A 22,409-nucleotide genomic window follows, 5' to 3' on the forward strand; every position below is an offset into this window, starting at 1 on the left:
AATTTGCCATTCTCAAAATAACTAGTTTCTGGTATTTGAGGCCTACTTGAAATCTATCCCAAAAAGGATATCTTACATTGAAGGTACTGATAGTGTCATTCAGAAAAACCTAAGACACACGCTACCGTGCAGATAGAAGTCTGATTCTGTGATTAAACCTTAACCTGTCACACAGTGCAAAAAAAAACAGGTCTCACATTTCTATTCAAGCAAATCTGTACTGTTTTAGCTGGTCAAGTTATTTGTAGCGACCGTAAAAGCACATTTTTTTTTCTGGGTTGAAAAACTATTCCCAAATTTGCCATTCTCAAAATAACTAGTTTCTGGTATTTGAGGCCTACTTGAAATCTATCCCAAAAAGGATATCTTACATTGAAGGTACTGATAGTGTCATTCAGAAAAACCTAAGACACACGCTACCGTGCAGATAGAAGTCTGATTCTGTGATTAAACCTTAACCTGTCACACAGTGCAAAAAAAAAACAGGTCTCACATTTCTATTCAAGCAAATCTGTACTGTTTTAGCTGGTCAAGTTATTTGTAGCGACCGTAAAAGCACATTTTTTTTTCTGGGTTGAAAAACTATTCCCAAATTTGCCATTTCTCAAAATAACTAGTTTCTGGTATTTGAGGCCTAATTGAAATCTATCCCAAAAAGGATATCTTACATTGAAGGTACTGATAGTGTCATTCAGAAAAACCTAAGACACACGCTACCGTGCAGATAGAAGTCTGATTCTGTGATTAAACCTTAACCTGTCACACAGTGCAAAAAAAAAACAGATCTCACATTTCTATTCAAGCAAATCTGTACTGTTTTAGCTGGTCAAGTTATTTGTAGTGACCGTAAAAGCACATTTTTTTTTCTGGGTTGAAAAACTATTCCCAAATTTGCCATTCTCAAAATTGTGGTGAACGGGAACAATGAGGAAAACATCTAATAAGGGACGCGGACGCGGACGTGGACATGGTCGTGGTGGTGTTAGTGGACCCTATGGTGCTGGGAGAGGACGTGGCCGTTCTGCCACAGCCACACGTCCTAGTGTACCAACTACCTCAGGTCCCAGTAGCCGCTAGAATTTACAGGGATATTTGGTGGGGCCCAATGCCGTTCTAAGGATGGTAAGGCCTGAGCAGGTACAGGCATTAGTCAATTGGGTGGCCGACAGTGCATCCAGCACGTTCACATTATCTCCCACCCAGTCTTCTGCAGAAAGCGCACAGATGGCGCATGAAAACCAAGCCCATCAGTCTGTCACATCACCCCCATGCATATCAGGGAAACTGTCTGAGCCTCAAGTTATGCAGCAGTCTCTTATGCTGTTTGAAGACTCTGCTGCCAGGGTTTCCCAAGGGCATCCACCTAGCACTTCACCAGGGGTGGAAGAGATAGAATGCACTAACGCACAACCACTTATGTTTCCTGATGATGAGGACATGGGAATACCACCTCAGCACGTCTCTGATGATGACGAAACACAGGTGCCAACTGCTGCGTCTTTCTGCAGTGTGCAGACTGAACAGGAGGTCAGGGATCAAGACTGGGTGGAAGACGATGCAGGGGACGATGAGGTCCTAGACCCCACATGGAATGAAGGTCGTGCCACTGACTTTCACAGTTCCGAGGAAGAGGCAGTGGTGAGACGGAGCCAACAGCGTAGCAAAAGAGGGAGCAGTGGGCAAAATCAGAACACCCGCCGCCAAGAGACTCCGCCTGCTACTGACCGCCGCCATCTGGGACCGAGCACCCCAAAGGCAGCTTCAAGGAGTTCCCTGGCATGGCACTTCTTCAAACAATGTGCTGACGACAAGACCCGAGTGGTTTGCACGCTGTGCCATCAGAGCCTGAAGCGAGGCATTAACGTTCTGAACCTTAGCACAACCTGCATGACCAGGCACCTGCATGCAAAGCATGAACTGCAGTGGAGTAAACACCTTAAAAAAAAGGAAGTCACTCAGGCTCCCCCTGCTGCCTCTTCTGCTGCTGCCGCCTCGGCCTCTTCTGCTGCTGCCGCCGCCTCGGCCTCTTCTGCTGCTGCTGCCACCGCCTCGGCCTCTTCCTCTGCCTCTGGAGGAACGTTGGCACCTGCCGCCCAGCAAACATGGGATGTACCACCAACACCACCACCTGCGTCACCAAGCATCTCAACCATGTCACACGGCAGCGTTCAGCTCTCCATCTCACAAACATTTGAGAGAAAGCGTAAATTCCCACCTAGCCACCCTCGATCCCTGGCCCTGAATGCCAGCATTTCTAAACTACTGGCCTATGAAATGCTGTCATTTAGGCTGGTGGACACACACAGCTTCAAACAGCTCATGTCGCTTGCTGTCCCACAGTATGTTGTTCCCAGCCGCCACTACTTCTCCAAGAGAGCCGTGCCTTCCCTGCACAAACAAGTGTCTGATAAAATCAAGTGTGCACTGCGCAACGCCATCTGTGGCAAGGTCCACCTAACCACAGATACGTGGACCAGTAAGCACGGCCAGGGACGCTATATCTCCCTAACTGCAGACTGGCTAAATGTAGTGGCGGCTGGGCCCCAGGCGGAGAGCTGTTTGGCGCACGTCCTTCCGCCAGCCAAGGATCGCAGGGCAACATTCTTTGCCTCCTGTCTCCTCCTCCTCCTACTCAGCTTTCTCCTCCTCTTCTTCCACCTGCTCATCCAGTCAGCCACACACCTTCACCACCAACTTCAGCACAGCCCGGGGTAAACGTCAGCAGGCCATTCTGAAACTCATATGTTTGGGGGACAGGCCCCACACCGCACAGGAGTTGTGGCGGGGTATAGAACAACAGACCGACGAGTGGTTGCTGCCGGTGAGCCTCAAGCCGGGCCTTGTGGTGTGCGATAATGGGCGAAATCTCGTTGCAGCTCTGGGACTAGCCGGTTTGACGCACATCCCTTTCCTGGCGCATGTGCTGAATTTGGTGGTGCAGAAGTTCATTCGCAACTACCCCGACATGTCAGAGCTGCTGCATAAAGTGCGGGCCGTCTGTTCGCGCTTCCGGTGTTCACACCCTGCCGCTGCTCGCCTGTCTGCGCTACAGCGTAACTTCGGCCTTCCCGCTCACCGCCTTATATGCGACGTACCCACCAGGTGGAACTCCACCTTGCATATGCTGGACAGACTGTGCGAGCAGCAGCAGGCCATAGTGGAGTTTCAGCTGCAGCACGCACGGGTCAGTCGCACTGTGGATCAGACACACTTCACCACCAATGACTGGGCCTCCATGCGAGACCTGTGTGCCCTGTTGCGCTGTTTCGAGTACTCCACCAACATGGCCAGTGGCGATGACGCCATTATCAGCGTTACAATACCACTTCTATGTCTCCTTGATAAAACACTTAGGGCGATGATGGAAGAGGAGGTGGCCCAGGAGGAAGAGGAGGAAGAGGGGTCATTTTTAGCACTTTCAGGCCAGTCTTTTCGAAGTGACTCAGAGGGAGGTTTTTTGCAACACCAGAGGCCAGGTACAAATGTGGCCAGACAGGGCCCACTACTGGAGGACGAGGAGGACGAGGATGAGGAGGAGGTGGAGGAGGATGAGGATGAAGCATGTTCACAGCGGGGTGGCACCCAAAGCAGCTCGGGCCCATCACTGGTGCGTGGCTGGGGGGAAACACAGGACGATGACGATACGCCTCCCACAGAGTCCTTACCTCTGGGCAGCCTGGCACACATGAGCGACTACATGCTGCAGTGCTTGCACAACGACAGCAGAGTTGCCCACATTTTAACGTGTGCGGACTACTGGGTTGCCACCCTGCTGGATCCCCGGTACAAAGACAATGTGCCCACCTTACTTCCTACACTGGAGCGTGATAGGAAGATGGGCGAGTACAAGCGCACGTTGGTAGACGCGCTACTGAGAGCATTCCCAAATGTCACAGGGGAACCAGTGGAAGCCCAAGGCGAAGGCAGAGGAGGAGCAAGAGGTCGCCAACGCAGCTGTGTCACGGCCAGCTCCTCTGAGGGCAGGGTTAGCATGGCAGAGATGTGGAAAAGTTTTGTCACCACGCCACAGCTAACTGCACCACCACATGATACGGAACGTGTTAGCAGGAGGCAACATTTCACTAACATGGTGGAACAGTACCTGTGCACACCCCTCCACGTACTGACTGATGGTTCGGCCCCATTCAACTTCTGGGTCTCCAAATTGTCCACGTGGCTAGAGCTAGCCTTTTATGCCTCCGAGGTGCTGGCCTGCCCGGCGGCCAGCGTTTTGTATGAACGTGTATTCAGCACGGCAGGGGGCGTCATTACAGACAAACGCAGCCTCCTGTCTACAGCCAATGTGGACAAGCTGACGTTCATAAAAATGAACCAGGCATGGATCCCACAGGACCTGTCCATCCCTTGTGCAGATTGGATATTAACTACCTCCCCTTAACAATATATTATTCTACTCCAGGGCACTTCCTCATTCAATACTATTTTTAATTTCATTTTACCATTATATTGCGGGGCAACCCAAAGTTGAATGAACCTCTCCTCTGTCTGGGTGCCGGGGCCTAAATGTGTGACAGTGGCCTGTTCCAGTGGTGGGTGACGTGAAGCCTGATTCTCTGCTATGACATGAAGACAGATTCTGCGCTGACATAAGGCCAGATTCTCTGTTACGGGACCGCTCTCCTCTGTCTGTGTGCCGGGGTCTAAATGTGTGACAGTGGCCTGTTCCAGTGGTGGGTGACGTGAAGCCTGATTCTCTGCTATGACATGAAGACAGATTCTGCGCTGACATAATGCAAGATTCTCTGTTACGGGAACTCTCTCCTCTGCCTGGTTGCCTGGGCCTAAATGTGTGACAGTGGCCTGTTCCAGTGGTGGGTGACGTGAAGCCTGATTCTCTGCTATGACATGAAGACAGATTCTGCGCTGACATAAGGCCAGATTCTCTGTTACGGGACCGCTCTCCTCTGTCTGGGTGCCGGGGCCTAAATGTGTGACAGTGGCCTGTTCCAGTGGTGGGTGACGTGAAGCCTGATTCTCTGCTATGACATGAAGACAGATTCTGTGCTGACATAAGGCCAGATTCTCTGTTACGCGACCTCTCTCCTCTGCCTGGTTGCCTGGGCCTAAATGTGTGACAGTGGCCTGTTCAATTGGTGGGTGACGTGAAGCCTGATTCTCTGCTATGACATGAAGACAGATTCTGTGCTGACATAAGGCCAGATTCTCTGTTACGCGACCTCTCTCCTCTGCCTGGGTGCCTGGGCCTAAATGTGTGACAGTGGCCTGTTCCAGTGGTGAGTGACGTGAAGCCTGATTCTCTGCTATGACATGAAGACAGATTCTGTGCTGACATAAGGCAAGATTCTCTGTTACGCGACCTCTCTCCTCTGTCTGGGTGCCTGGGCCTAAATATGTGACAGTGGCCTGTTCAAGTGGTGGGTGACGTGAAGCCTGATTCTCTGCTATGACATGAAGACTGATTCTGCGCTGACATAATGCAAGATTCTCTGTTACGGGAACTCTCTCCTCTGCCTGGGTGCCTGGGCCTAAATGTGTGACAGTGGCCTGTTCCAGTGGTGGGTGACGTGAAGCCTGATTCTCTGCTATGACATGAAGACAGATTCTGCGCTGACATAAGGCCAGATTCTCTGTTACGGGACCGCTCTCCTCTGTATGGGTGCCGGGGCCTAAATGTGTGACAGTGGCCTGTTCCAGTGGTGGGTGACGTGAAGCCTGATTCTCTGCTATGACATGAAGACAGATTCTGTGCTGACATAAGGCCAGATTCTCTGTTACGCAACCTCTCTCCTCTGCCTGGGTGCCTGGGCCTAAATGTGTGACAGTGGCCTTTTCCAGTGGTGGGTGACGTGAAGCCTGATTCTCTGCTATGACATGAAGACAGATTCTGTGCTGACATCAGGCCAGATTCTCTGTTACGGGACCTCTCTCCTCTGCCTGGGTGCCTGGGCCTAAATGTGTGACAGTGGCCTGTTCCAGTGGTGGGTGACGTGAAGCCTGATTCTCTGCTATGACATGAAGACAGATTCTGCGCTGACATAAGGCCAGATTCTCTGTTACGGGACCGCTCTCCTCTGTCTGGGTGCCGGGGCCTAAATGTGTGACAGTGGCCTGTTCCAGTGGTGGGTGACGTGAAGCCTGATTCTCTGCTATGACATGAAGACAGATTCTGTGCTGACATAAGGCCAGATTCTCTGTTACGCGACCTCTCTCCTCTGCCTGGGTGCCTGGGCCTAAATGTGTGACAGTGGCCTGTTCCAGTGGTGGGTGACGTGAAGCCTGATTCTCTGCTATGACATGAAGACAGATTCTGCGCTGACATAAGGCCAGATTCTCTGTTACGCGACCTCTCTCCTCTGCCTGGGTGCCGGGGCCTAAATGTGTGACAGTGGCCTGTTCCAGTGGTGGGTGACGTGAAGCCTGATTCTCTGCTATGACATGAAGACAGATTCTGTGCTGACATCAGGCCAGATTCTCTGTTACGGGACCTCTCTCCTCTGCCTGGGTGCCTGGGCCTAAATGTGTGACAGTGGCTGTTCCAGTGGTGGGTGACGTGAAGCCTGATTCTCTGCTATGACATGAAGACAGATTCTGTGCTGACATAAGGCCAGATTCTCTGTTACGCGACCTCTCTCCTCTTCCTGGGTGCCTGGGCCTAAATGTTTGACAGTGGCCTGTTCAAGTGGTGGGTGACGTGAAGCCTGATTCTCTGCTATGACATGAAGACTGATTCTGTGCTGACATAAGGCCAGATTCTCTGTTACGGGACCTCTCTCCTCTGCCTGGGCCTAAATGTGTGACAGTGGCCTGTTCCAGTGGTGGGTGACGTGAAGCCTGATTCTCTGCTATGACATGAAGACAGATTCTGCGCTGACATAAGGCCAGATTCTCTGTTACGGGACCGCTCTCCTCTGTCTGGGTGCCGGGGCCTAAATGTGTGACAGTGGCCTGTTCCAGTGGTGGGTGACGTGAAGCCTGATTCTCTGCTATGACATGAAGACAGATTCTGTGCTGACATCAGGCCAGATTCTCTGTTACGGGACCTCTCTCCTCTGCCTGGGTGCCTGGGCCTAAATGTGTGACAGTGGCTGTGACATGAAGACAGATTCTGCGCTGACATAAGGCCAGATTCTCTGTTACGGGACCGCTCTCCTCTGTCTGGGTGCCGGGGCCTAAATGTGTGACAGTGGCCTGTTCCAGTGGTGGGTGACGTGAAGCCTGATTCTCTGCTATGACATGAAGACTGATTCTGTGCTGACATAAGGCCAGATTCTCTGTTACGGGACCTCTCTCCTCTGCCTGGGCCTAAATGTGTGACAGTGGCCTGTTCCAGTGGTGGGTGACGTGAAGCCTGATTCTCTGCTTTGACATGAAGACAGATTCTGTGCTGACATAAGGCCAGATTCTCTGTTACGGGACCTCTCTCCTCTGCCTGGGCCTAAATGTGTGACAGTGGCCTGTTCCAGTGGTGGGTGACGTGAAGCCTGATTCTCTGCTATGACATGAAGACAGATTCTGCGCTGACATAAGGCCAGATTCTCTGTTACGGGACCGCTCTCCTCTGTCTGGGTGCCGGGGCCTAAATGTGTGACAGTGGCCTGTTCCAGTGGTGGGTGACGTGAAGCCTGATTCTCTGCTATGACATGAAGACAGATTCTGCGCTGACATAAGGCCAGATTCTCTGTTACGGGACCGCTCTCCTCTGTCTGGGTGCCGGGGCCTAAATGTGTGACAGTGGCCTGTTCCAGTGGTGGGTGACGTGAAGCCTGATTCTCTGCTATGACATGAAGACAGATTCTGTGCTGACATAAGGCCAGATTCTCTGTTACGCGACCTCTCTCCTCTGCCTGGGTGCCTGGGCCTAAATGTGTGACAGTGGCCTGTTCCAGTGGTGGGTGACATGAAGCCTGATTCTCTGCTATGACATGAAGACAGATTCTGCGCTGACATAAGGCCAGATTCTCTGTTACGCGACCTCTCTCCTCTGCCTGGGTGCCGGGGCCTAAATGTGTGACAGTGGCCTGTTCCAGTGGTGGGTGACGTGAAGCCTGATTCTCTGCTATGACATGAAGACAGATTCTGTGCTGACATCAGGCCAGATTCTCTGTTACGGGACCTCTCTCCTTTGCCTGGGTGCCCGGGCCTAAATATGTGACAGTGGCCTGTTCCAGTGGTGGGTGACGTGAAGCCTGATTCTCTGCTATGACATGAAGACAGATTCTGTGCTGACATAAGGCCAGATTCTCTGTTACGCGACCTCTCTCCTCTGCCAGGGTGCCTGGGCCTAAATGTGTGACAGTGGCCTGTTCCAGTGGTGGGTGACGTGAAGCTTGATTCTCTGCTATGACATGAAGACAGATTCTGCGCTGACATAAGGCCAGATTCTCTGTTACGGGACCGCTCTCCTCTGTCTGGGTGCCGGGGCCTAAATGTGTGACAGTGGCCTGTTCCAGTGGTGGGTGACGTGAAGCCTGATTCTCTGCTATGACATGAAGACAGATTCTGTGCTGACATGAAGCCAGATTCTCTGCTATGGCATGAAGAGACTGATTCTGTGCTGACATGAAGCCAGATTCTTTGCTATGGCATGAAGAGACTGATTCTCTGCTGACGTGAAGCCAGATTCTCTGCTATGGGACCTCTGTCCAATTGATATTGGGTCATTTTTATTTTTTTAATTTTTATTTTAATTCATTTCCCTATCCACATTTGTTTGCAGGGGATTTACCTACATGTTGCTGCCTTTTGCAGCCCTCTAGCTCTTTCCTGGGCTGTTTTACAGCCTTTTTAGTGCCCAAAAGTTCGGGTCCCCATTGACTTCAATGGGGTTCGGGTTCGGGAAGAAGTTCGGTTCGGATTCGGATCCCGAACCCGAACATTTCCGGGAAGTTCGGCCGAACTTCTCGAACCCGAACATCCAGGTGTTCGCTCAACTCTATTTAGGACCACATGCCTTTAAAAGTCTAAATCTGTGCAAAGATGTGGATTCATTGTCATTTTCTGTCAGGTAGTCACACGTTGTGATGGCAAAGGCAAAAAAACTCTCCCTTTTTGAACGTGGTCGGGTTGTTGAACTGCATAAGCAGGGTCTCTCACAGCAAGCCATCGCTGCTGAGGTGGGACGCAGTAAGAAAGTCATTCGGAATTTCTTAAATTCTTAAATGATCCTGGGGGTTATGGAACAAAAAAGTCAAGTGGAAGACCCAAAAAAAATTCATCAGCACTGAGCCGGAGGATCCAATTGGCTGTCCGTCAAGACACTGAAAGATCCTCGACCCAAATTAAGGCCCTTACTGGTGCTGACTGCAGCCCCATAACCATCAGACGGCATCTGAGACTGAAGGGCTTCAAAAACAAAAAACGTCTTCAAAGACCTCGTCTCCTTGAACGCCATAGAACTGCTTGTTTGGACTTTGCAAGAAAGCACCAAACATGGGACATTCAAAGGTGGAAGAAAGTTTTATTCTCTGATGAGAAAAAATTTAACCTTGATGGTCCTGATGGTTTCCAATGTTACTGGCGTGACAAGCAGATCCCACCTGAGATGTTTTCTACGCGCCACAGTAGAGGGGGCGCCATAATGGTCTGGGGTGCCTTTTCCTTCAGTGGAACAATGGAGCTTCAGGAAGTGCAGGGGGCGTCAAACGGCCGCTGGCTATGTCCAGATGTTGCAGAGAGCATTCCTCATGACTGAGGGCCCTCGTCTGTGTGGTAACGACTGGGTTTTTCAACAGGACAAGGCTACAGTACACAATGCCCACAGGACAAGGGACTTCTTCCAGGAGAATAACATCACTCTTTTGGCCTATCCTGCGTGTTCCCCTGATCTAAATCCCATTGAGAACCTTTGGGGATGGATGGCAAGGGAAGTTTACAAAAATGGACAACAGTTCCAGACAGTAGATGGCCTTCGTGCGGCCGTCTTCACCACTTGGAGAAATGTTCCCACTCACCTTATGGAAACGCTTGCATCAAGCATGCCAAAACAAATTTTTAAAGTGATAAACAATAACGGCAGAGCTACTCATTATTAAGTTCATGTTTGGAAGTTGGATTTCTGTTTTGGGGGTGTTTAGTTTTTTTTTTGGAGGTGTGGTCCTAATGTTTTGATCAGCTGAAAAACAGCCTGTTTCAGTTTATTCGTTGTTTTCATTAAATTGAATGCTCAAAAAATGTTTTGTCTCACTCCCATTTCTTCTTGTTGCATGTTGAAGCTCTACTTGGAACCTTAAGATCCATTCATGCTAAATATGATTTTTTGCCATTTTTTAAGTGGTCTTAAACTTTTGATCAGGAATGTATAACCTGTATTAATCGCATTGCGATTACAACTTAGATCTGAGTTCCTAATGGCTGTATTGCTAGAATTGACGAATATAACGAATATAGCACTATATTCTCAATCTTCATTATATTCTAGCAATACAACCATTAGGAACCCAGCTCTAAGTTGAATTCACAATGCGGTTAATATAACCTGTATTAATCGCATTACGATTACAACTTAGTCAAATTTGTGACACTGCAGCTTCAGAATGAATCTAAGATGGATGCTGTCCTTGCTTTTTGATAGGAGGTGGGAGGGTCTGGGAGGGAGGGTATGCTGATTGGCTGGAATGTGTCTGCTGACTGTGAGGTACAGGGTCAAAGTTTGCTCAATGATGATGTATAAGGGGCGGACCGAACATCGCATATGTTCGCCCGCCGCGGCGAACGCGAACAAGCTATGTTCGCCGGGAACTGTTCGCCGGCGAATAGTTTGGGACATCTCTACTCTTTTCTAGTGCAAAGAAATATATTTTCCTAATAAAGTGTATTACAAAATGTCCCTACACTATATTAAAAATAAACCAAAATTATGATTACACTTTAAATTAAAATTCCATGTTATTTTTATGTATCCCCTCTTTCTGTACCCTATAGGGATTTTTTCCAGATCTCACACGAAGGTTCTTTCCAGTTTATCTTCATGTTTTTCAATATAATTTTTAGATAAGGGGTGATGCAAAAATCCCTTGAACACTTTATTAAAAATATTTAATTACATTAAAATGTTCCCATACATTTGGTGTTGCTGTGATCAGGAGTAAAATGTTGCCACTTTTTTACACACACATTGTCACACCATAAAAGGGTTGTCTCACCTAAGACATTGGGGGCATATCACTAGGATATGCCCCAATGTCTGACAGGGTGCAGTCCAAGCAATTAATAATTTAATTAATTAATAAGCGTATGTTTAACTTATTACATCGTGGAGGATGTTTTTTTTTTTATTTGAAAAGAGAGAAATAAGGCGGCTCAACTGTTTAATAGAATGGTAGAGGTGCTGAGCTGCTGATTTGACTCACCCAGTCAAAGAAAGAGCAGTTTAAAATAGGAAAGTAGCAGGCACACTCATAAATGGGATTAAATAAAATGGTTTTATTAAAATACTAAATTAAAATTTGGCATGGATATTTTTAGAGCATAGTTGAGTAGGTGAGGAGATCTGGGCACTAGTGGTGTGTGCCAGATAAAGGGTGGCTGGTACCAGGTATTGGAATATTCTGTGAGAAAAAAATAGTGAATCTAGTCCATTTAAATAAATGGTATATAAGGTTGTGATTGAGAGTTGAAAAGTTTAAGAAAGTTCCAATAAAAAAGAAAAATTGAAAAAATGGAGAAATAAAATAAAATGGTAAAAATAAATGATTGGCTATATAAGCCGTGCAGTCTTAGTGTTATCAACCGTGTATTTGGTCTTTTCTGGTGGGCTCTTGTGGATATGATATCATTTCCCAGTAGTTGATAGATAGTCTGTGTCCCTTTATTTATAAATATATATGGTTGCACTGTAAAGGATGTTGTTGCACAGTCATGTACAATATGGTCATGTACAATATGGTTTCATGTGGAACTCTTGTTTGTGAGGAAAGGAACCTGTGGGGGAATTGGTGTTCTGGACCTCGGTACGGCGTCCCGTACTGTCTTAGGTTCAGAATTCACTTACCCACCACGCGGTATTGTCCTCCGTCAGTGCTCCAGCCGGGTATTCCTCGCGGCTCTGCTCTCCGGCTGACTTAGAAGCAGGAGCGCTCCCCTAACTTTATTGCCTTACTCAAAACGGCCCGGAGGATCCCGATCACAAGACCAACCTAAGGTCACGCGCACGCTACACGTCAGACAACAGACGCGCGCGCTTGGATACCACGTGGGACGCCGACAGCCGGAGAGCAGAGCCGCAAGGAATACCCGGCTGAAGCACTGACTGAGGACATCACCGCGTGGTGGGTAAGTGAATTCTGAACCTAAGACAGTACGGGACGCCGTACCGAGGTCCAGAACACCAATTCCCCCACAGGTTGCTTTCCTCACAAACAAGAGTTCCACATGAAACCATATTGTACATGACTGTGCAACACCATCCTTTACAGCGCAACCATATATACTTATAAATAAAGGGACACAGACTATCTATCAATCAACTACTGGGAAATGATATCATATCCACAAGAGCCCACCAGAAAAGACCAAATACACGGTTGATAACACTAAGACTGCACGGCTTATATAGCCAATCATTTATTTTTACCATTTTATTTTTCCATTTTATTTTATTTCTCCATTTTTTAAATTTTTCTTTTTATTGGAACTTTCTTAAACTTTTCAAATCTCAATCATAACCTTATATACCATTTATTTAAATGGACTAGATTCACAATTTTTTCTCACAGAATATTCCAATACCTGGTACCAGCCACCCTTTATCTGGCACACACCACTAGTGCCCAGATCTCCCCACTTACTCACCTATGCTCTAAAAATATCCATGCCAAATTTTAATTTAGTATTTTAATAAAACCATTTTATTTAATCCCATTTATGAGTGTGCCTGCTACTTTCCTATTTTAAACAGTTTTTTTTTAAATCTTTTTCTGTGATTTTTGTCCAGGTGAGATTATGTACCTACTACCTTACCCTGTCAAACAGCATGGCTGCAACCCATCCGCAGCACGGTCGCGCCTTGTGGCCACACCCTAAGGCAGAATGACATTCCGCATTTTGCAGAACGGAACAGCTGGCTCCAAATAGAACAGTACTATCCTTGTCCGTAATGCAGACAATAATAGGACATGTTCTATTTTTTTGCGGAAAGGACATACAGAAACGAAATGCACATGGAGTAACCTCTGTTTTTTTTTTTTTTGCGGACCCATTGAAATGAATGGTTCTGCATATGGTCCACAAAAATAACGGAAAGAAAATAAGTTTGTGTGCATGAGCCCTAATATTGAGAAAGGGGCTGTCCAGGGAACTGAAACACGCCATCATTTAAATGATTTTCTGAAGGAATTGTTTATAGGTGTAACTCAAAGAATTATTGAAATACATGATAGCATCAATTTTATCCTAAATAAGACACATGGAAACAATATGCTTCAAAAGTAATTTATTAAGTATAAAATAATTAAGTACTATTATAGCTATCATAACTGATGGTTTATTATGTAAGAACATCTCCTTAGAAGACAGAAACAGTAGCTTTCTTACAACTTGTATTTATCTTCGGCATCATTTAAAAAAAATTTGCTGCAATTTTTTTTTTACAAGTAAATAAGCTTTTTACAAGGAAAAGGTGAATAGGTGAAAAATTAAATAGTATCACAGTGTCAAATGTACTAGTGTACTGTAAACATTGGCATTTCCATCCAGTGTGAACCAAAATTGCAAAACTAATTATTAACTTTATTGTACAATAGTAAGAAATAAAATTAAAAGAATAATAATAAAGCTTTTACAATAAATGGATATACATAAAATAAAAATATCACAAGATTATGCATCACACTAATGTTAATATTTCTACTGGCAGAGTCAAAATTGTATGCTTCAAAGCAGGGCACTTATAGGACATGCGCCTCCAGGTGAAGAGAATGCACCAACAGGACACCCTTCCTTGTCAAGGGTATAAAGATACATGGCTAGAGTACTGGACTGAATCTTTGCCTCAGGTAAAGGGAAGTCTTGGTAGTGTATGACTCTGGCACAATGGCATGTGACTGCAACATGGCATTATGGTGGGATGATTGGCTAGTGTGATCTAGAAGACTAGAATATAAATGGTATAAGACCCTTTTTTAAGAAAAGCACAAAAGTAACACAAGAATATATATTATATATCATATACAAAGTATTTGTTAATGTTGCACATACAATAGAAATACTCCAAACACGCTTGCCGATGAATGATAGATGATTTTAAACATCCAACATTGTAGTACAATAGGCACTGAAATTCTAAAATTATCTTGTATAAAGTATTGCCTATGAGATATTGGAATGACAAAAATTAAGGTTTTTCTTAAAGCCTTTTTCTCAAGTGCCATAAAGAGTCCAAGGTCACAATCAAGGTCAAACTGGCAGTGTTCATGGATGTGCACAAAAACAGGACATCAATGTTTTTGTTTCAAGATAGACTGGTGTGTGATAACTGTCGCATGGTTTGTAGAAATTTTATACTGTTCTTGTCCAGAGCCTTGAGGAGGGGAAGGTAAAGGTGTTTCTGGAGTAGCTAGGAAAAAAAAGAAGAAAGAAAGAAAAATAGAAAATACTTTAAAATGTTTACAAAAATTTAATTTTTTTTTATATGAGTATAAGAAAAGGACTTACAAGGAATACAAGCCACGGGTTCTCATTTAGGGTCCATTCACAAGACCATAAAAGTGTTTTGTGGTCTGCAAATTGCGTATCAACAAAAGATGGGTACAGGCTGTATGCTATTATAGAAATGCCTATACTTGTCCGCAATTGCAGACCAAATAGGACATGCTCTATCTTTTTTTCCTGGACCCCAGAATGGAAGTACAGATGGGTCCACACCTGTTCTGCAAAATTCTGGAACGGATGCGGACCCAGAAATATGGTCGTGTGAATGGACCCTAACTCACATGTCACACATCACTGATATAAAAAATACTCTTAAAAATAATTCGGCTTTAATGATAACATTTATATCTTTAGACAATAGGATGTCGCCAAATTTTCTAATTTACATCTATTTAAAATTTTGCTCAGGAAATTAAAGGTGGTCACCGAGCGCTATAGTTTGCTGCAAGTGCAACATTTAGTAACCATCACAGAACCATCACAAACCCAAGACAATGGCAGGTTGCACTATAGCTGCCCACACACCTCCATAAGCTGTCAACCGACAATTATCTCGACTGACTCCCCCCAGAAAGCCGCTACCAGACACCTTTGGTGGTGGCTTAACTCCAAGGATAGCAAAAATATTGCACATTGAAATTTAATGAGGCCGATCCTTCTCCCCCAACATCATTGAGGTCCTGCCATAAACAATAGTATAATGTGTATAGGAACCTTTAGTTAACAGACATATTGCGTTAAATCCTTTATCTTCTGCGTATTTTACACAGGAAATGTAATTGCGCCACTGAAATACAGGTTGTGAGTGTTGTAAGATGCCCGGCATTAGCATCAATACTTCAGATGCTGTTGAGCTACACGTAGTTTTATACCAGCCTCTACCTATTCAACAAAAGATTTGCTGATTCACCGTCCATGTACAGTAAATTCCACCCCTGTGGCAGGTGTATCACTGCTACATTTTTTTCAAGGAAATGTGTCATCAGAAAATGACCTATTGTTTTAATCACATTTTTATGTTAACCATATTTTTTAACGATTTTTTAAAATGTTTTAAAAGTCATTATCAATATTTTGAAAAAATATATATAATCCTGAAATTTCCACACTGGCAACTAGGTCTAACAATAGGTCATGATTTCCTGTTCTGTGTGGGTAACTTTTCAGTAGCTGTTCTGATTATCATCACAATCAGGATTACAATGACATGTATCACCTCTGAATAGATAACACAAGATCCACTATTCACAATAGGTGATATTGCCAAAAATTCTAAAATAAATAAGCGTAACATAAAAAAATGACTTAAAGAGAATCAGTCACCAGTTTTATGGTGTCATAACTAGGGGGAAAACATAATCTAGTGACAGATCCCCATAGCAGAATTCTGGATCACTTTCATTAATTGCCCCAGCTGTTTTGCCAAAATGTTGTATTAAACGGCTCCAGCGCATGACAATGACTCCCCCTATTCATGAGCTCACGGCTCTCCCGCCTACCTGCCTCTGATTGACAGTTTTTTGTCTGTATGAATCGGCAGCAGGAGGGCAGAGAAAGCCAGGAGCTCATGAATATGGGGACTCGTTTGGCATGAGTTGGAGCGGTTTAGCACAAGATTTTCGGAAAATGGAGTCAATTAAAGAAGGTGATCCAGCATTTTGCTGGGTTGATCTGTCACTAGTTTATGCTGCCCTTAGTTAGGACACCATAAAACTGGTGACCGATTCCCTTTAAACTGCAGGTCATTTTCTGATGATGCGTTCCCTTTAAGGAACACCTGTCGGAAGAATCAACCATATTAAACCATGTATACTGGTTAGTAGGGTCGATCCTGCTGCTTAAAAGGATACCTGTCTTATGAAATATAGCTGGGGAAAAAAATACCTTTCTTCCTTATGCAAATAAGGGCTTTCATGCACATATGACCCTGGACAGCACTGGAAAACTGAGGAGCTGATTTGAACGAATGGGGCTAGGCCCCACCCCTGGAGCACTCATTTGCATAAAGAAAAAAAGTTTTTTATTTTTTCTAGAGAAATGCTGCAACAGATTTTCACAAGACAGGTATCATTGTAATCAGCAGGATCAGCCCTACTAGGCAGTATGTGTGGTTTAATACTTTTTTTGACTTGAAACTTTTTGTACTATTGTAATGCCTTTTGTTACATTTTTAAACTGGATACATTTTACTGAAATACCTACCAATCTGTTCTGTGTGTAGAGATGCAGACATGGAACTTACAAGCAAGGCCTGTCCCACTAAAGGGTCTTGAGATATATGGGGATGTGTTAGATGATGCATATGATTGGACTCAGCTGAAGAACCTTTAAGAAAACAAGCACAAACTGAAAATTGGATTTTTTTTGGTCAATTTGTCAATGCTTTACATTAATTTGACTCGCTATATCTATAACTATCCTTGTATTATAGGCATTATTAATCTGCTCTATCAGTATCTCTCTGAGCTCTAAATTCTCACTTCCCCAAGATTGCACATATATAAACTGCCATGTAAGCAACAACATTTTAAAATGTCTGTCAAGTTTTAAAAACCTCTGTTTATATTGTAAGTCTCAAGCTTTCATAAGGTGATCGTGCAATTAATTAGCTGATCTCATTAGGATCCAATATTTCAACTGAAATCACTGGACACAGAATTCTGGTGCACATGCCCTGCAACATATTTATTAAAGGGTTTGTCCAGGTTTCTATAGTGATGACCTATCCTCGCGGTTACTTTGGACCAAATGCTTGCGCAAAACTTTTGTCAAAAATTTGTCACATAGCTTTGTATCTAAGACCATGTCCTTATAAGCAATACCAAATTCCTTGTAAAGTCACTCCCCCTTGTCAATTGAGGTCTAAGACACTTAAACGGGGTTGTCTGGTTTCCAATATTAATAACCTGTCCTCGGGATAGGTCATCAATATCAGATCGGATGGGTCTGACTCCCAGTACCTCTGCCGATCAGCTGTTTGAAAAAAACGTAGCTCTCATATGAGAGCTGCGTTCCTTTCACGGTTTACCTGGTCATCTTCATTACAGCGGTGAGCAGTGTAACTGGAGCTCCTCCATCCTATTAACTTGAATGGGACTGAGTTTAACTACAACTGCTTCTTTCCATTCAAGTAAATAGGACGGAAGAAATTTAGAAATTTCTAGCGGGGATAACAGAGGAAGGCTATGATGTATAGATCTATGCTCCACAATTGATATTGCAGGTTGAATAAAATTTTGTATTAAAACAGACATGCAAGAGGTGATAGGTCGACTTTAAGTTTTATGAAATTAAGACTATGGAAATCACCCAACAGTTTCACTAATTCAAATTTCTCTCAATTTAATGTTTTTACTGTTTGTTATCCATCAGATCAATTATAGTTGTAAAATTTATATACAGCTAGAAAATTATTAACTGTCATAAACACACCTATTATCTTTCAAAGAATTCTCAGTATCTGCATGAGCTCAGATTTTTCATGATCCTCATAGCAGTGAATAGAGAGAACCATGGACATGTGTCCACCAGTAGAGATGTCCCGAACTATTCGCCGGCGAACATCGCTTGTTCGCGTTCGCCGCGGCGGGCGAACATATGCGATGTTCGGTCCGCCCCCTATACGTCATCATTGAGCAAACTTTGACCCTGTACCTCACAGTCAGCAGAGACATTCCAGCCAATCAGCATACCCTCCCTCCCAGACCCTCCCACCTCCTCTAAAAAAGCAAGAACGGCAGCCCTCTTAGATTCATTCTGAAGCTGCAGTGTTAGTTAGAGCAGGGAGATTGCTGCTGCTGCTGCTGAATTAATAGGGAAAGCGTTAGCTAGGCCAGTGTTCTGTGTCCACTCCAGTCCTCAAAGACTCATCTGCTGTAAGGACAGCGTCCTGACAGCACCCCAAAAAGCCCTTTTTAGGGCTGGTACATCAGTCTGCTTTTATTTTCTGTTTTCTATATATATATATATATTGCAGTTGCCTGCCCGTGTGTTAGAGGCCACAGGCCCACAGACTGTACTGTGTGCACACCACTCATATGGGGTGGCACAGCACCTTGCAGATAAAAAAGTCATTTCATTTTTCCTCTGTAATATAATTGCAGTTGCCTGCCAGTGAGTGTCAGGACCACAGACTGTACTGTGCCAACTGCCCACCACTCATATCGGGTGGCACAGTACTTTGCAGATAAAAAAGTCATTTAATTTTTTCTCTGTAATATAATTGCAGTTGCCTGCCAGTGATTGTCAGGCCCATTGACTGTACTGTGCCCACTGCCCACCACTCATATAGGGTGGCACAGTACCTTGCAGATAAAAAAGTCATTAAATTTTTTCTCTGTAATATAATTGCAGTTGCCTGCCAGTGATTGTCAGGCCCATTGACTGTACTGTGCCCACTGCCCACCACTCATATAGGGTGGCACAGTACCTTGCAGATAAAAAAGTCATTAAATTTTTTCTCTGTAATATAATTGCAGTTGCCTGCCAGTGAGTGTAAGGCCCACAGACTGTACTGTGCCCACTGCCCACCACTCATATAGGGTGGCACAGCACCTTGCTGTTAAAAAATTCATTTATTTTTTTCTCTGTAATATAATTGCAGTTGCCTGCCAGTGTCAGGCCCACAGACTGTACTGTGCCCACTGCCCACCACTCATATAGGGTGGCACAGAACCTTGATGTTAAAAAATTCATTTAATTTTTCCTCTGTAATATAATTGCAGTTGCCTGCCAGTGAGTGTCAGGCCCACTGACTGTACTGTGCCCACTGCCCACCACTCATATAGGGTGGCACAGTACCTTGCAGATAAAAAAGTATTTTAATGACCTTCAATGAGATCAGTGAGGACGAGGAATGGGACATGAGTAGCTCGGCATCCAACCTTGTCTTTCATGTGCTGTCATGCCTGTTGAGGGACCCTCGTATAAAAAGGCTGAAGGAGTACGACCTGTACTGGGTGGCTACGCTATTAGACACCCGGTATAAGCAGAAAGTGCCTGAAATGTTACTGAATTACCGGAAGTCGGAAAGGATGCAGCAGTACCAAAAAAAGTTAAAAAGTATCCTTTACACAGCGTATAAGGGTGATGTCACAGCACAACTGGAATCTAACAGGGGAAGAGGTGAAAGTAATCCTCCTCCTACCACGACCACGCCTGCAAGGACAGGATGCTTTACAGAAGTGTTGTTGATGGAGGATTTGCGGAGCTTTTTAAGTCCTACGCATCACCACAGCCCTTCGGGGTCTACCCTCAGAGAACGACTCGACTGACAGGTAGCTGACTACCTCGCCTTAACTGCAGATATCGACACTCTGAGAAGCGATGAACCCCTTCACTACTGGGTGTGCAGGCTTGACCTGTGGCCTGAGCTATCCCAATTTGTGATAGAACTTCTGGCCTGCCCCGCTTCAAGTGTCCTGTCAGAAAGGACCTTCAGCGCAGCAGGAGGTATTGTCACTGAGAAGAGAAGTCGCCTAGGTCAAAAAAGTCTAGATTACCTCACCTTTATTAAGATGAATGAGGCATGGATCCCGAAGGGACTGACTGTGGGGGATGCATTTGACTAAAAAAGGCCTGATGAGATGCCTTGGGCTAAAAATGGTCCCCATGCTGCTGTATTTAATCTCTGCATGCTTTCTTTGTGATCATCTAAGGTGATAATTAAAGCCTACTAGGCCAACAATGGGCCCACACTGCAGAATCATTGTTTTCTGGGTCACTAAACTGTCACTGAACTACCTCAGCACGACCATAGGCTTTGAAAAACCCCCATCGCCTGCAATCTCCCAAACGTGCGCATGAGCACAGTCATCACTACACCAAGATTGACGCATAGAGGAATAAAATTTATGTCATAAGTGTGTCAACTATTGACAACTCTTTGTGGTTGTTTGCGGTGTGTTAAAAGGGGAGTTTGGTCTGTCAGAGTTTGGTCTGTCACTGTGAAGCGGGCGTAACCCTTGCACTTCCTGATCGATACAACATCATACCTGATCGTATACACACACTGGATGTTTTAAAACACGTTATTCCAAATAATTTAGAAATGTTAGGTGATTTATGCCCTTTATGGATTAAAACCCGACTCTGCGTCAACTACGTAATTTTCCATGGGAGTTTTGCCATGGATCCCCTTCCGGCATGCCACAGTCCAGGTGTTAGTCCCCTTGAAACAACTTTTCCATCACTATTGTGGCCAGAAAGAGTCCCTGTGGGTTTTTAAATTCGCCTGCCTATTAAAGTCTATGGCGGTTCGCCCGTTCGCGAACATTTGCGTAAATTCACGTTCGCCGTTCGCAAACGGAAAATTTTATGTTCGCGACATCTCTATCCACCAGTCCATTCATTCTCAGCCTGGATCAATCATTCATGCCTGGACTTTATTCCAAATTTCTGTACAAAAAATATATAAGTTTGCCACTAAGGGTCTTCTATGTACTGCTATACAACACCATAAATGTCAAGCAAATCAAACTCATGCCAAGCAAACTATTTTCTTTTAAAGTACTATATATATATATATATATATATATATATATATATATATACAGTACACACCAAAAGTTTGGACACACCTTCTCATTCAAAGAGTTTTCTTTATTTTCATGACTATGAAGGCATCAAAACTATGAATTAACACATGTGGAATTATATACATAACAAACAAGTGTGAAACAACTGAAAATATGTCATATTCTAGGTTCTTCAAAGTAGCCACCTTTTGCTTTGATTACTGCTTTGCACACTCTTGGCATTCTCTTGATGAGCTTCAAGAGGTAGTCCCCTGAAATGGTCTTCCAACAGTCTTGAAGGAGTTCCCAGAGATGCTTAGCACTTGTTGGCCCTTTTGCCTTCACTCTGCGGTCCAGCTCACCTCAAATCATCTCGATTGGGTTCAGGTCCGGTGATTGTGGAGGCCAGGTCATCTGGCGCAGCACCCCATCACTCTCCTTCATGGTCAAATAGCCCTTACTTTCAAAGTTTTCCCAATTTTTCGGCTGACTGACCTTCATTTCTTAAAGTAATGATGGCCACTTGTTTTTCTTTACTTAGCTGCTTTTTTCTTGCTATAATACAAATTCTAACAGTCTATTCAGTAGGACTATCAGCTGTGTATCCACCTGACTTCTCCTCAACGTAGCTGATGGTCCCAACCCCATTTATAAGGCAAGAAATCCCAGTTATTAAACCTGACAGGGCACACCTGTGAAGTGAAAACCATTTCAGTGGACTACCTCTTGAAGCTCATCAAGAGAATGCCAAGAGTGTGCAAAGCAGTAATCAAAGCAAAAGGTGGCTACTTTGAAGAACCTAGAATATGACATATTTTCAGTTGTTTCACACTTGTTTGTTATGTATATAATTCCACATGTGTTAATTCATAGTTTTGATGCCGTCAGTGTGAATCTACAATTTTCATAGTCATGAAAATAAAGAAAACTCTTTGAATGAGAAGGTATGTCCAAACTTTTGGTCTGTACTGTATATATATATATATATATATATATATATATATATAAAAAGATTGCACAGAAGTTATTTTGCTTTTACATGAAAAGCTGCAATGTAGACTAGTTATATCCACACTATAATGTGTCACCTTACTTATAAGGGGTTCTTTATCTTTGTTTACCTACAATTTTACCTACATAAGAGCAACAAAAATGTAAAAAAATAAATATAGAATGATATGGGAGCTCCAAATGCCCCTCAAAAAAGAAAAATTAGAAAACCCACCTGGGAATCACGGCTTCGTCTATGTTCACACAGTTAAAATT

The 22,409-nt window shown here is 44.5% G+C and overlaps 1 protein-coding gene across 2 annotated transcripts in view; it reads right to left on the reverse strand.

Moving 5' to 3' along the window:
- Positions 1 to 13,543: 13,543 nt before the first annotated feature.
- The window catches only part of HNF4G (hepatocyte nuclear factor 4 gamma), a 178,500-nt gene continuing 169,634 nt past the window's right edge, over positions 13,544 to 22,409 (reverse strand). For both annotated transcript variants that reach the window (XM_040432973.1, XM_040432972.1), the window contains 2 exons: positions 16,831 to 16,953; positions 13,544 to 14,533 (listed from right to left, as the gene is read on the reverse strand). In XM_040432973.1, the coding sequence (XP_040288907.1) occupies positions 14,415 to 14,533; positions 16,831 to 16,953 (242 nt within the window). In that variant the 3' untranslated portion in view covers positions 13,544 to 14,414. The remainder of the gene's footprint in view (positions 14,534 to 16,830; positions 16,954 to 22,409) is intronic.

The sequence above is a fragment of the Bufo bufo genome, chromosome 5 (genome assembly GCF_905171765.1).
Source record: "Bufo bufo chromosome 5, aBufBuf1.1, whole genome shotgun sequence".
Lineage (NCBI taxonomy): Eukaryota > Metazoa > Chordata > Amphibia > Anura > Bufonidae > Bufo > Bufo bufo.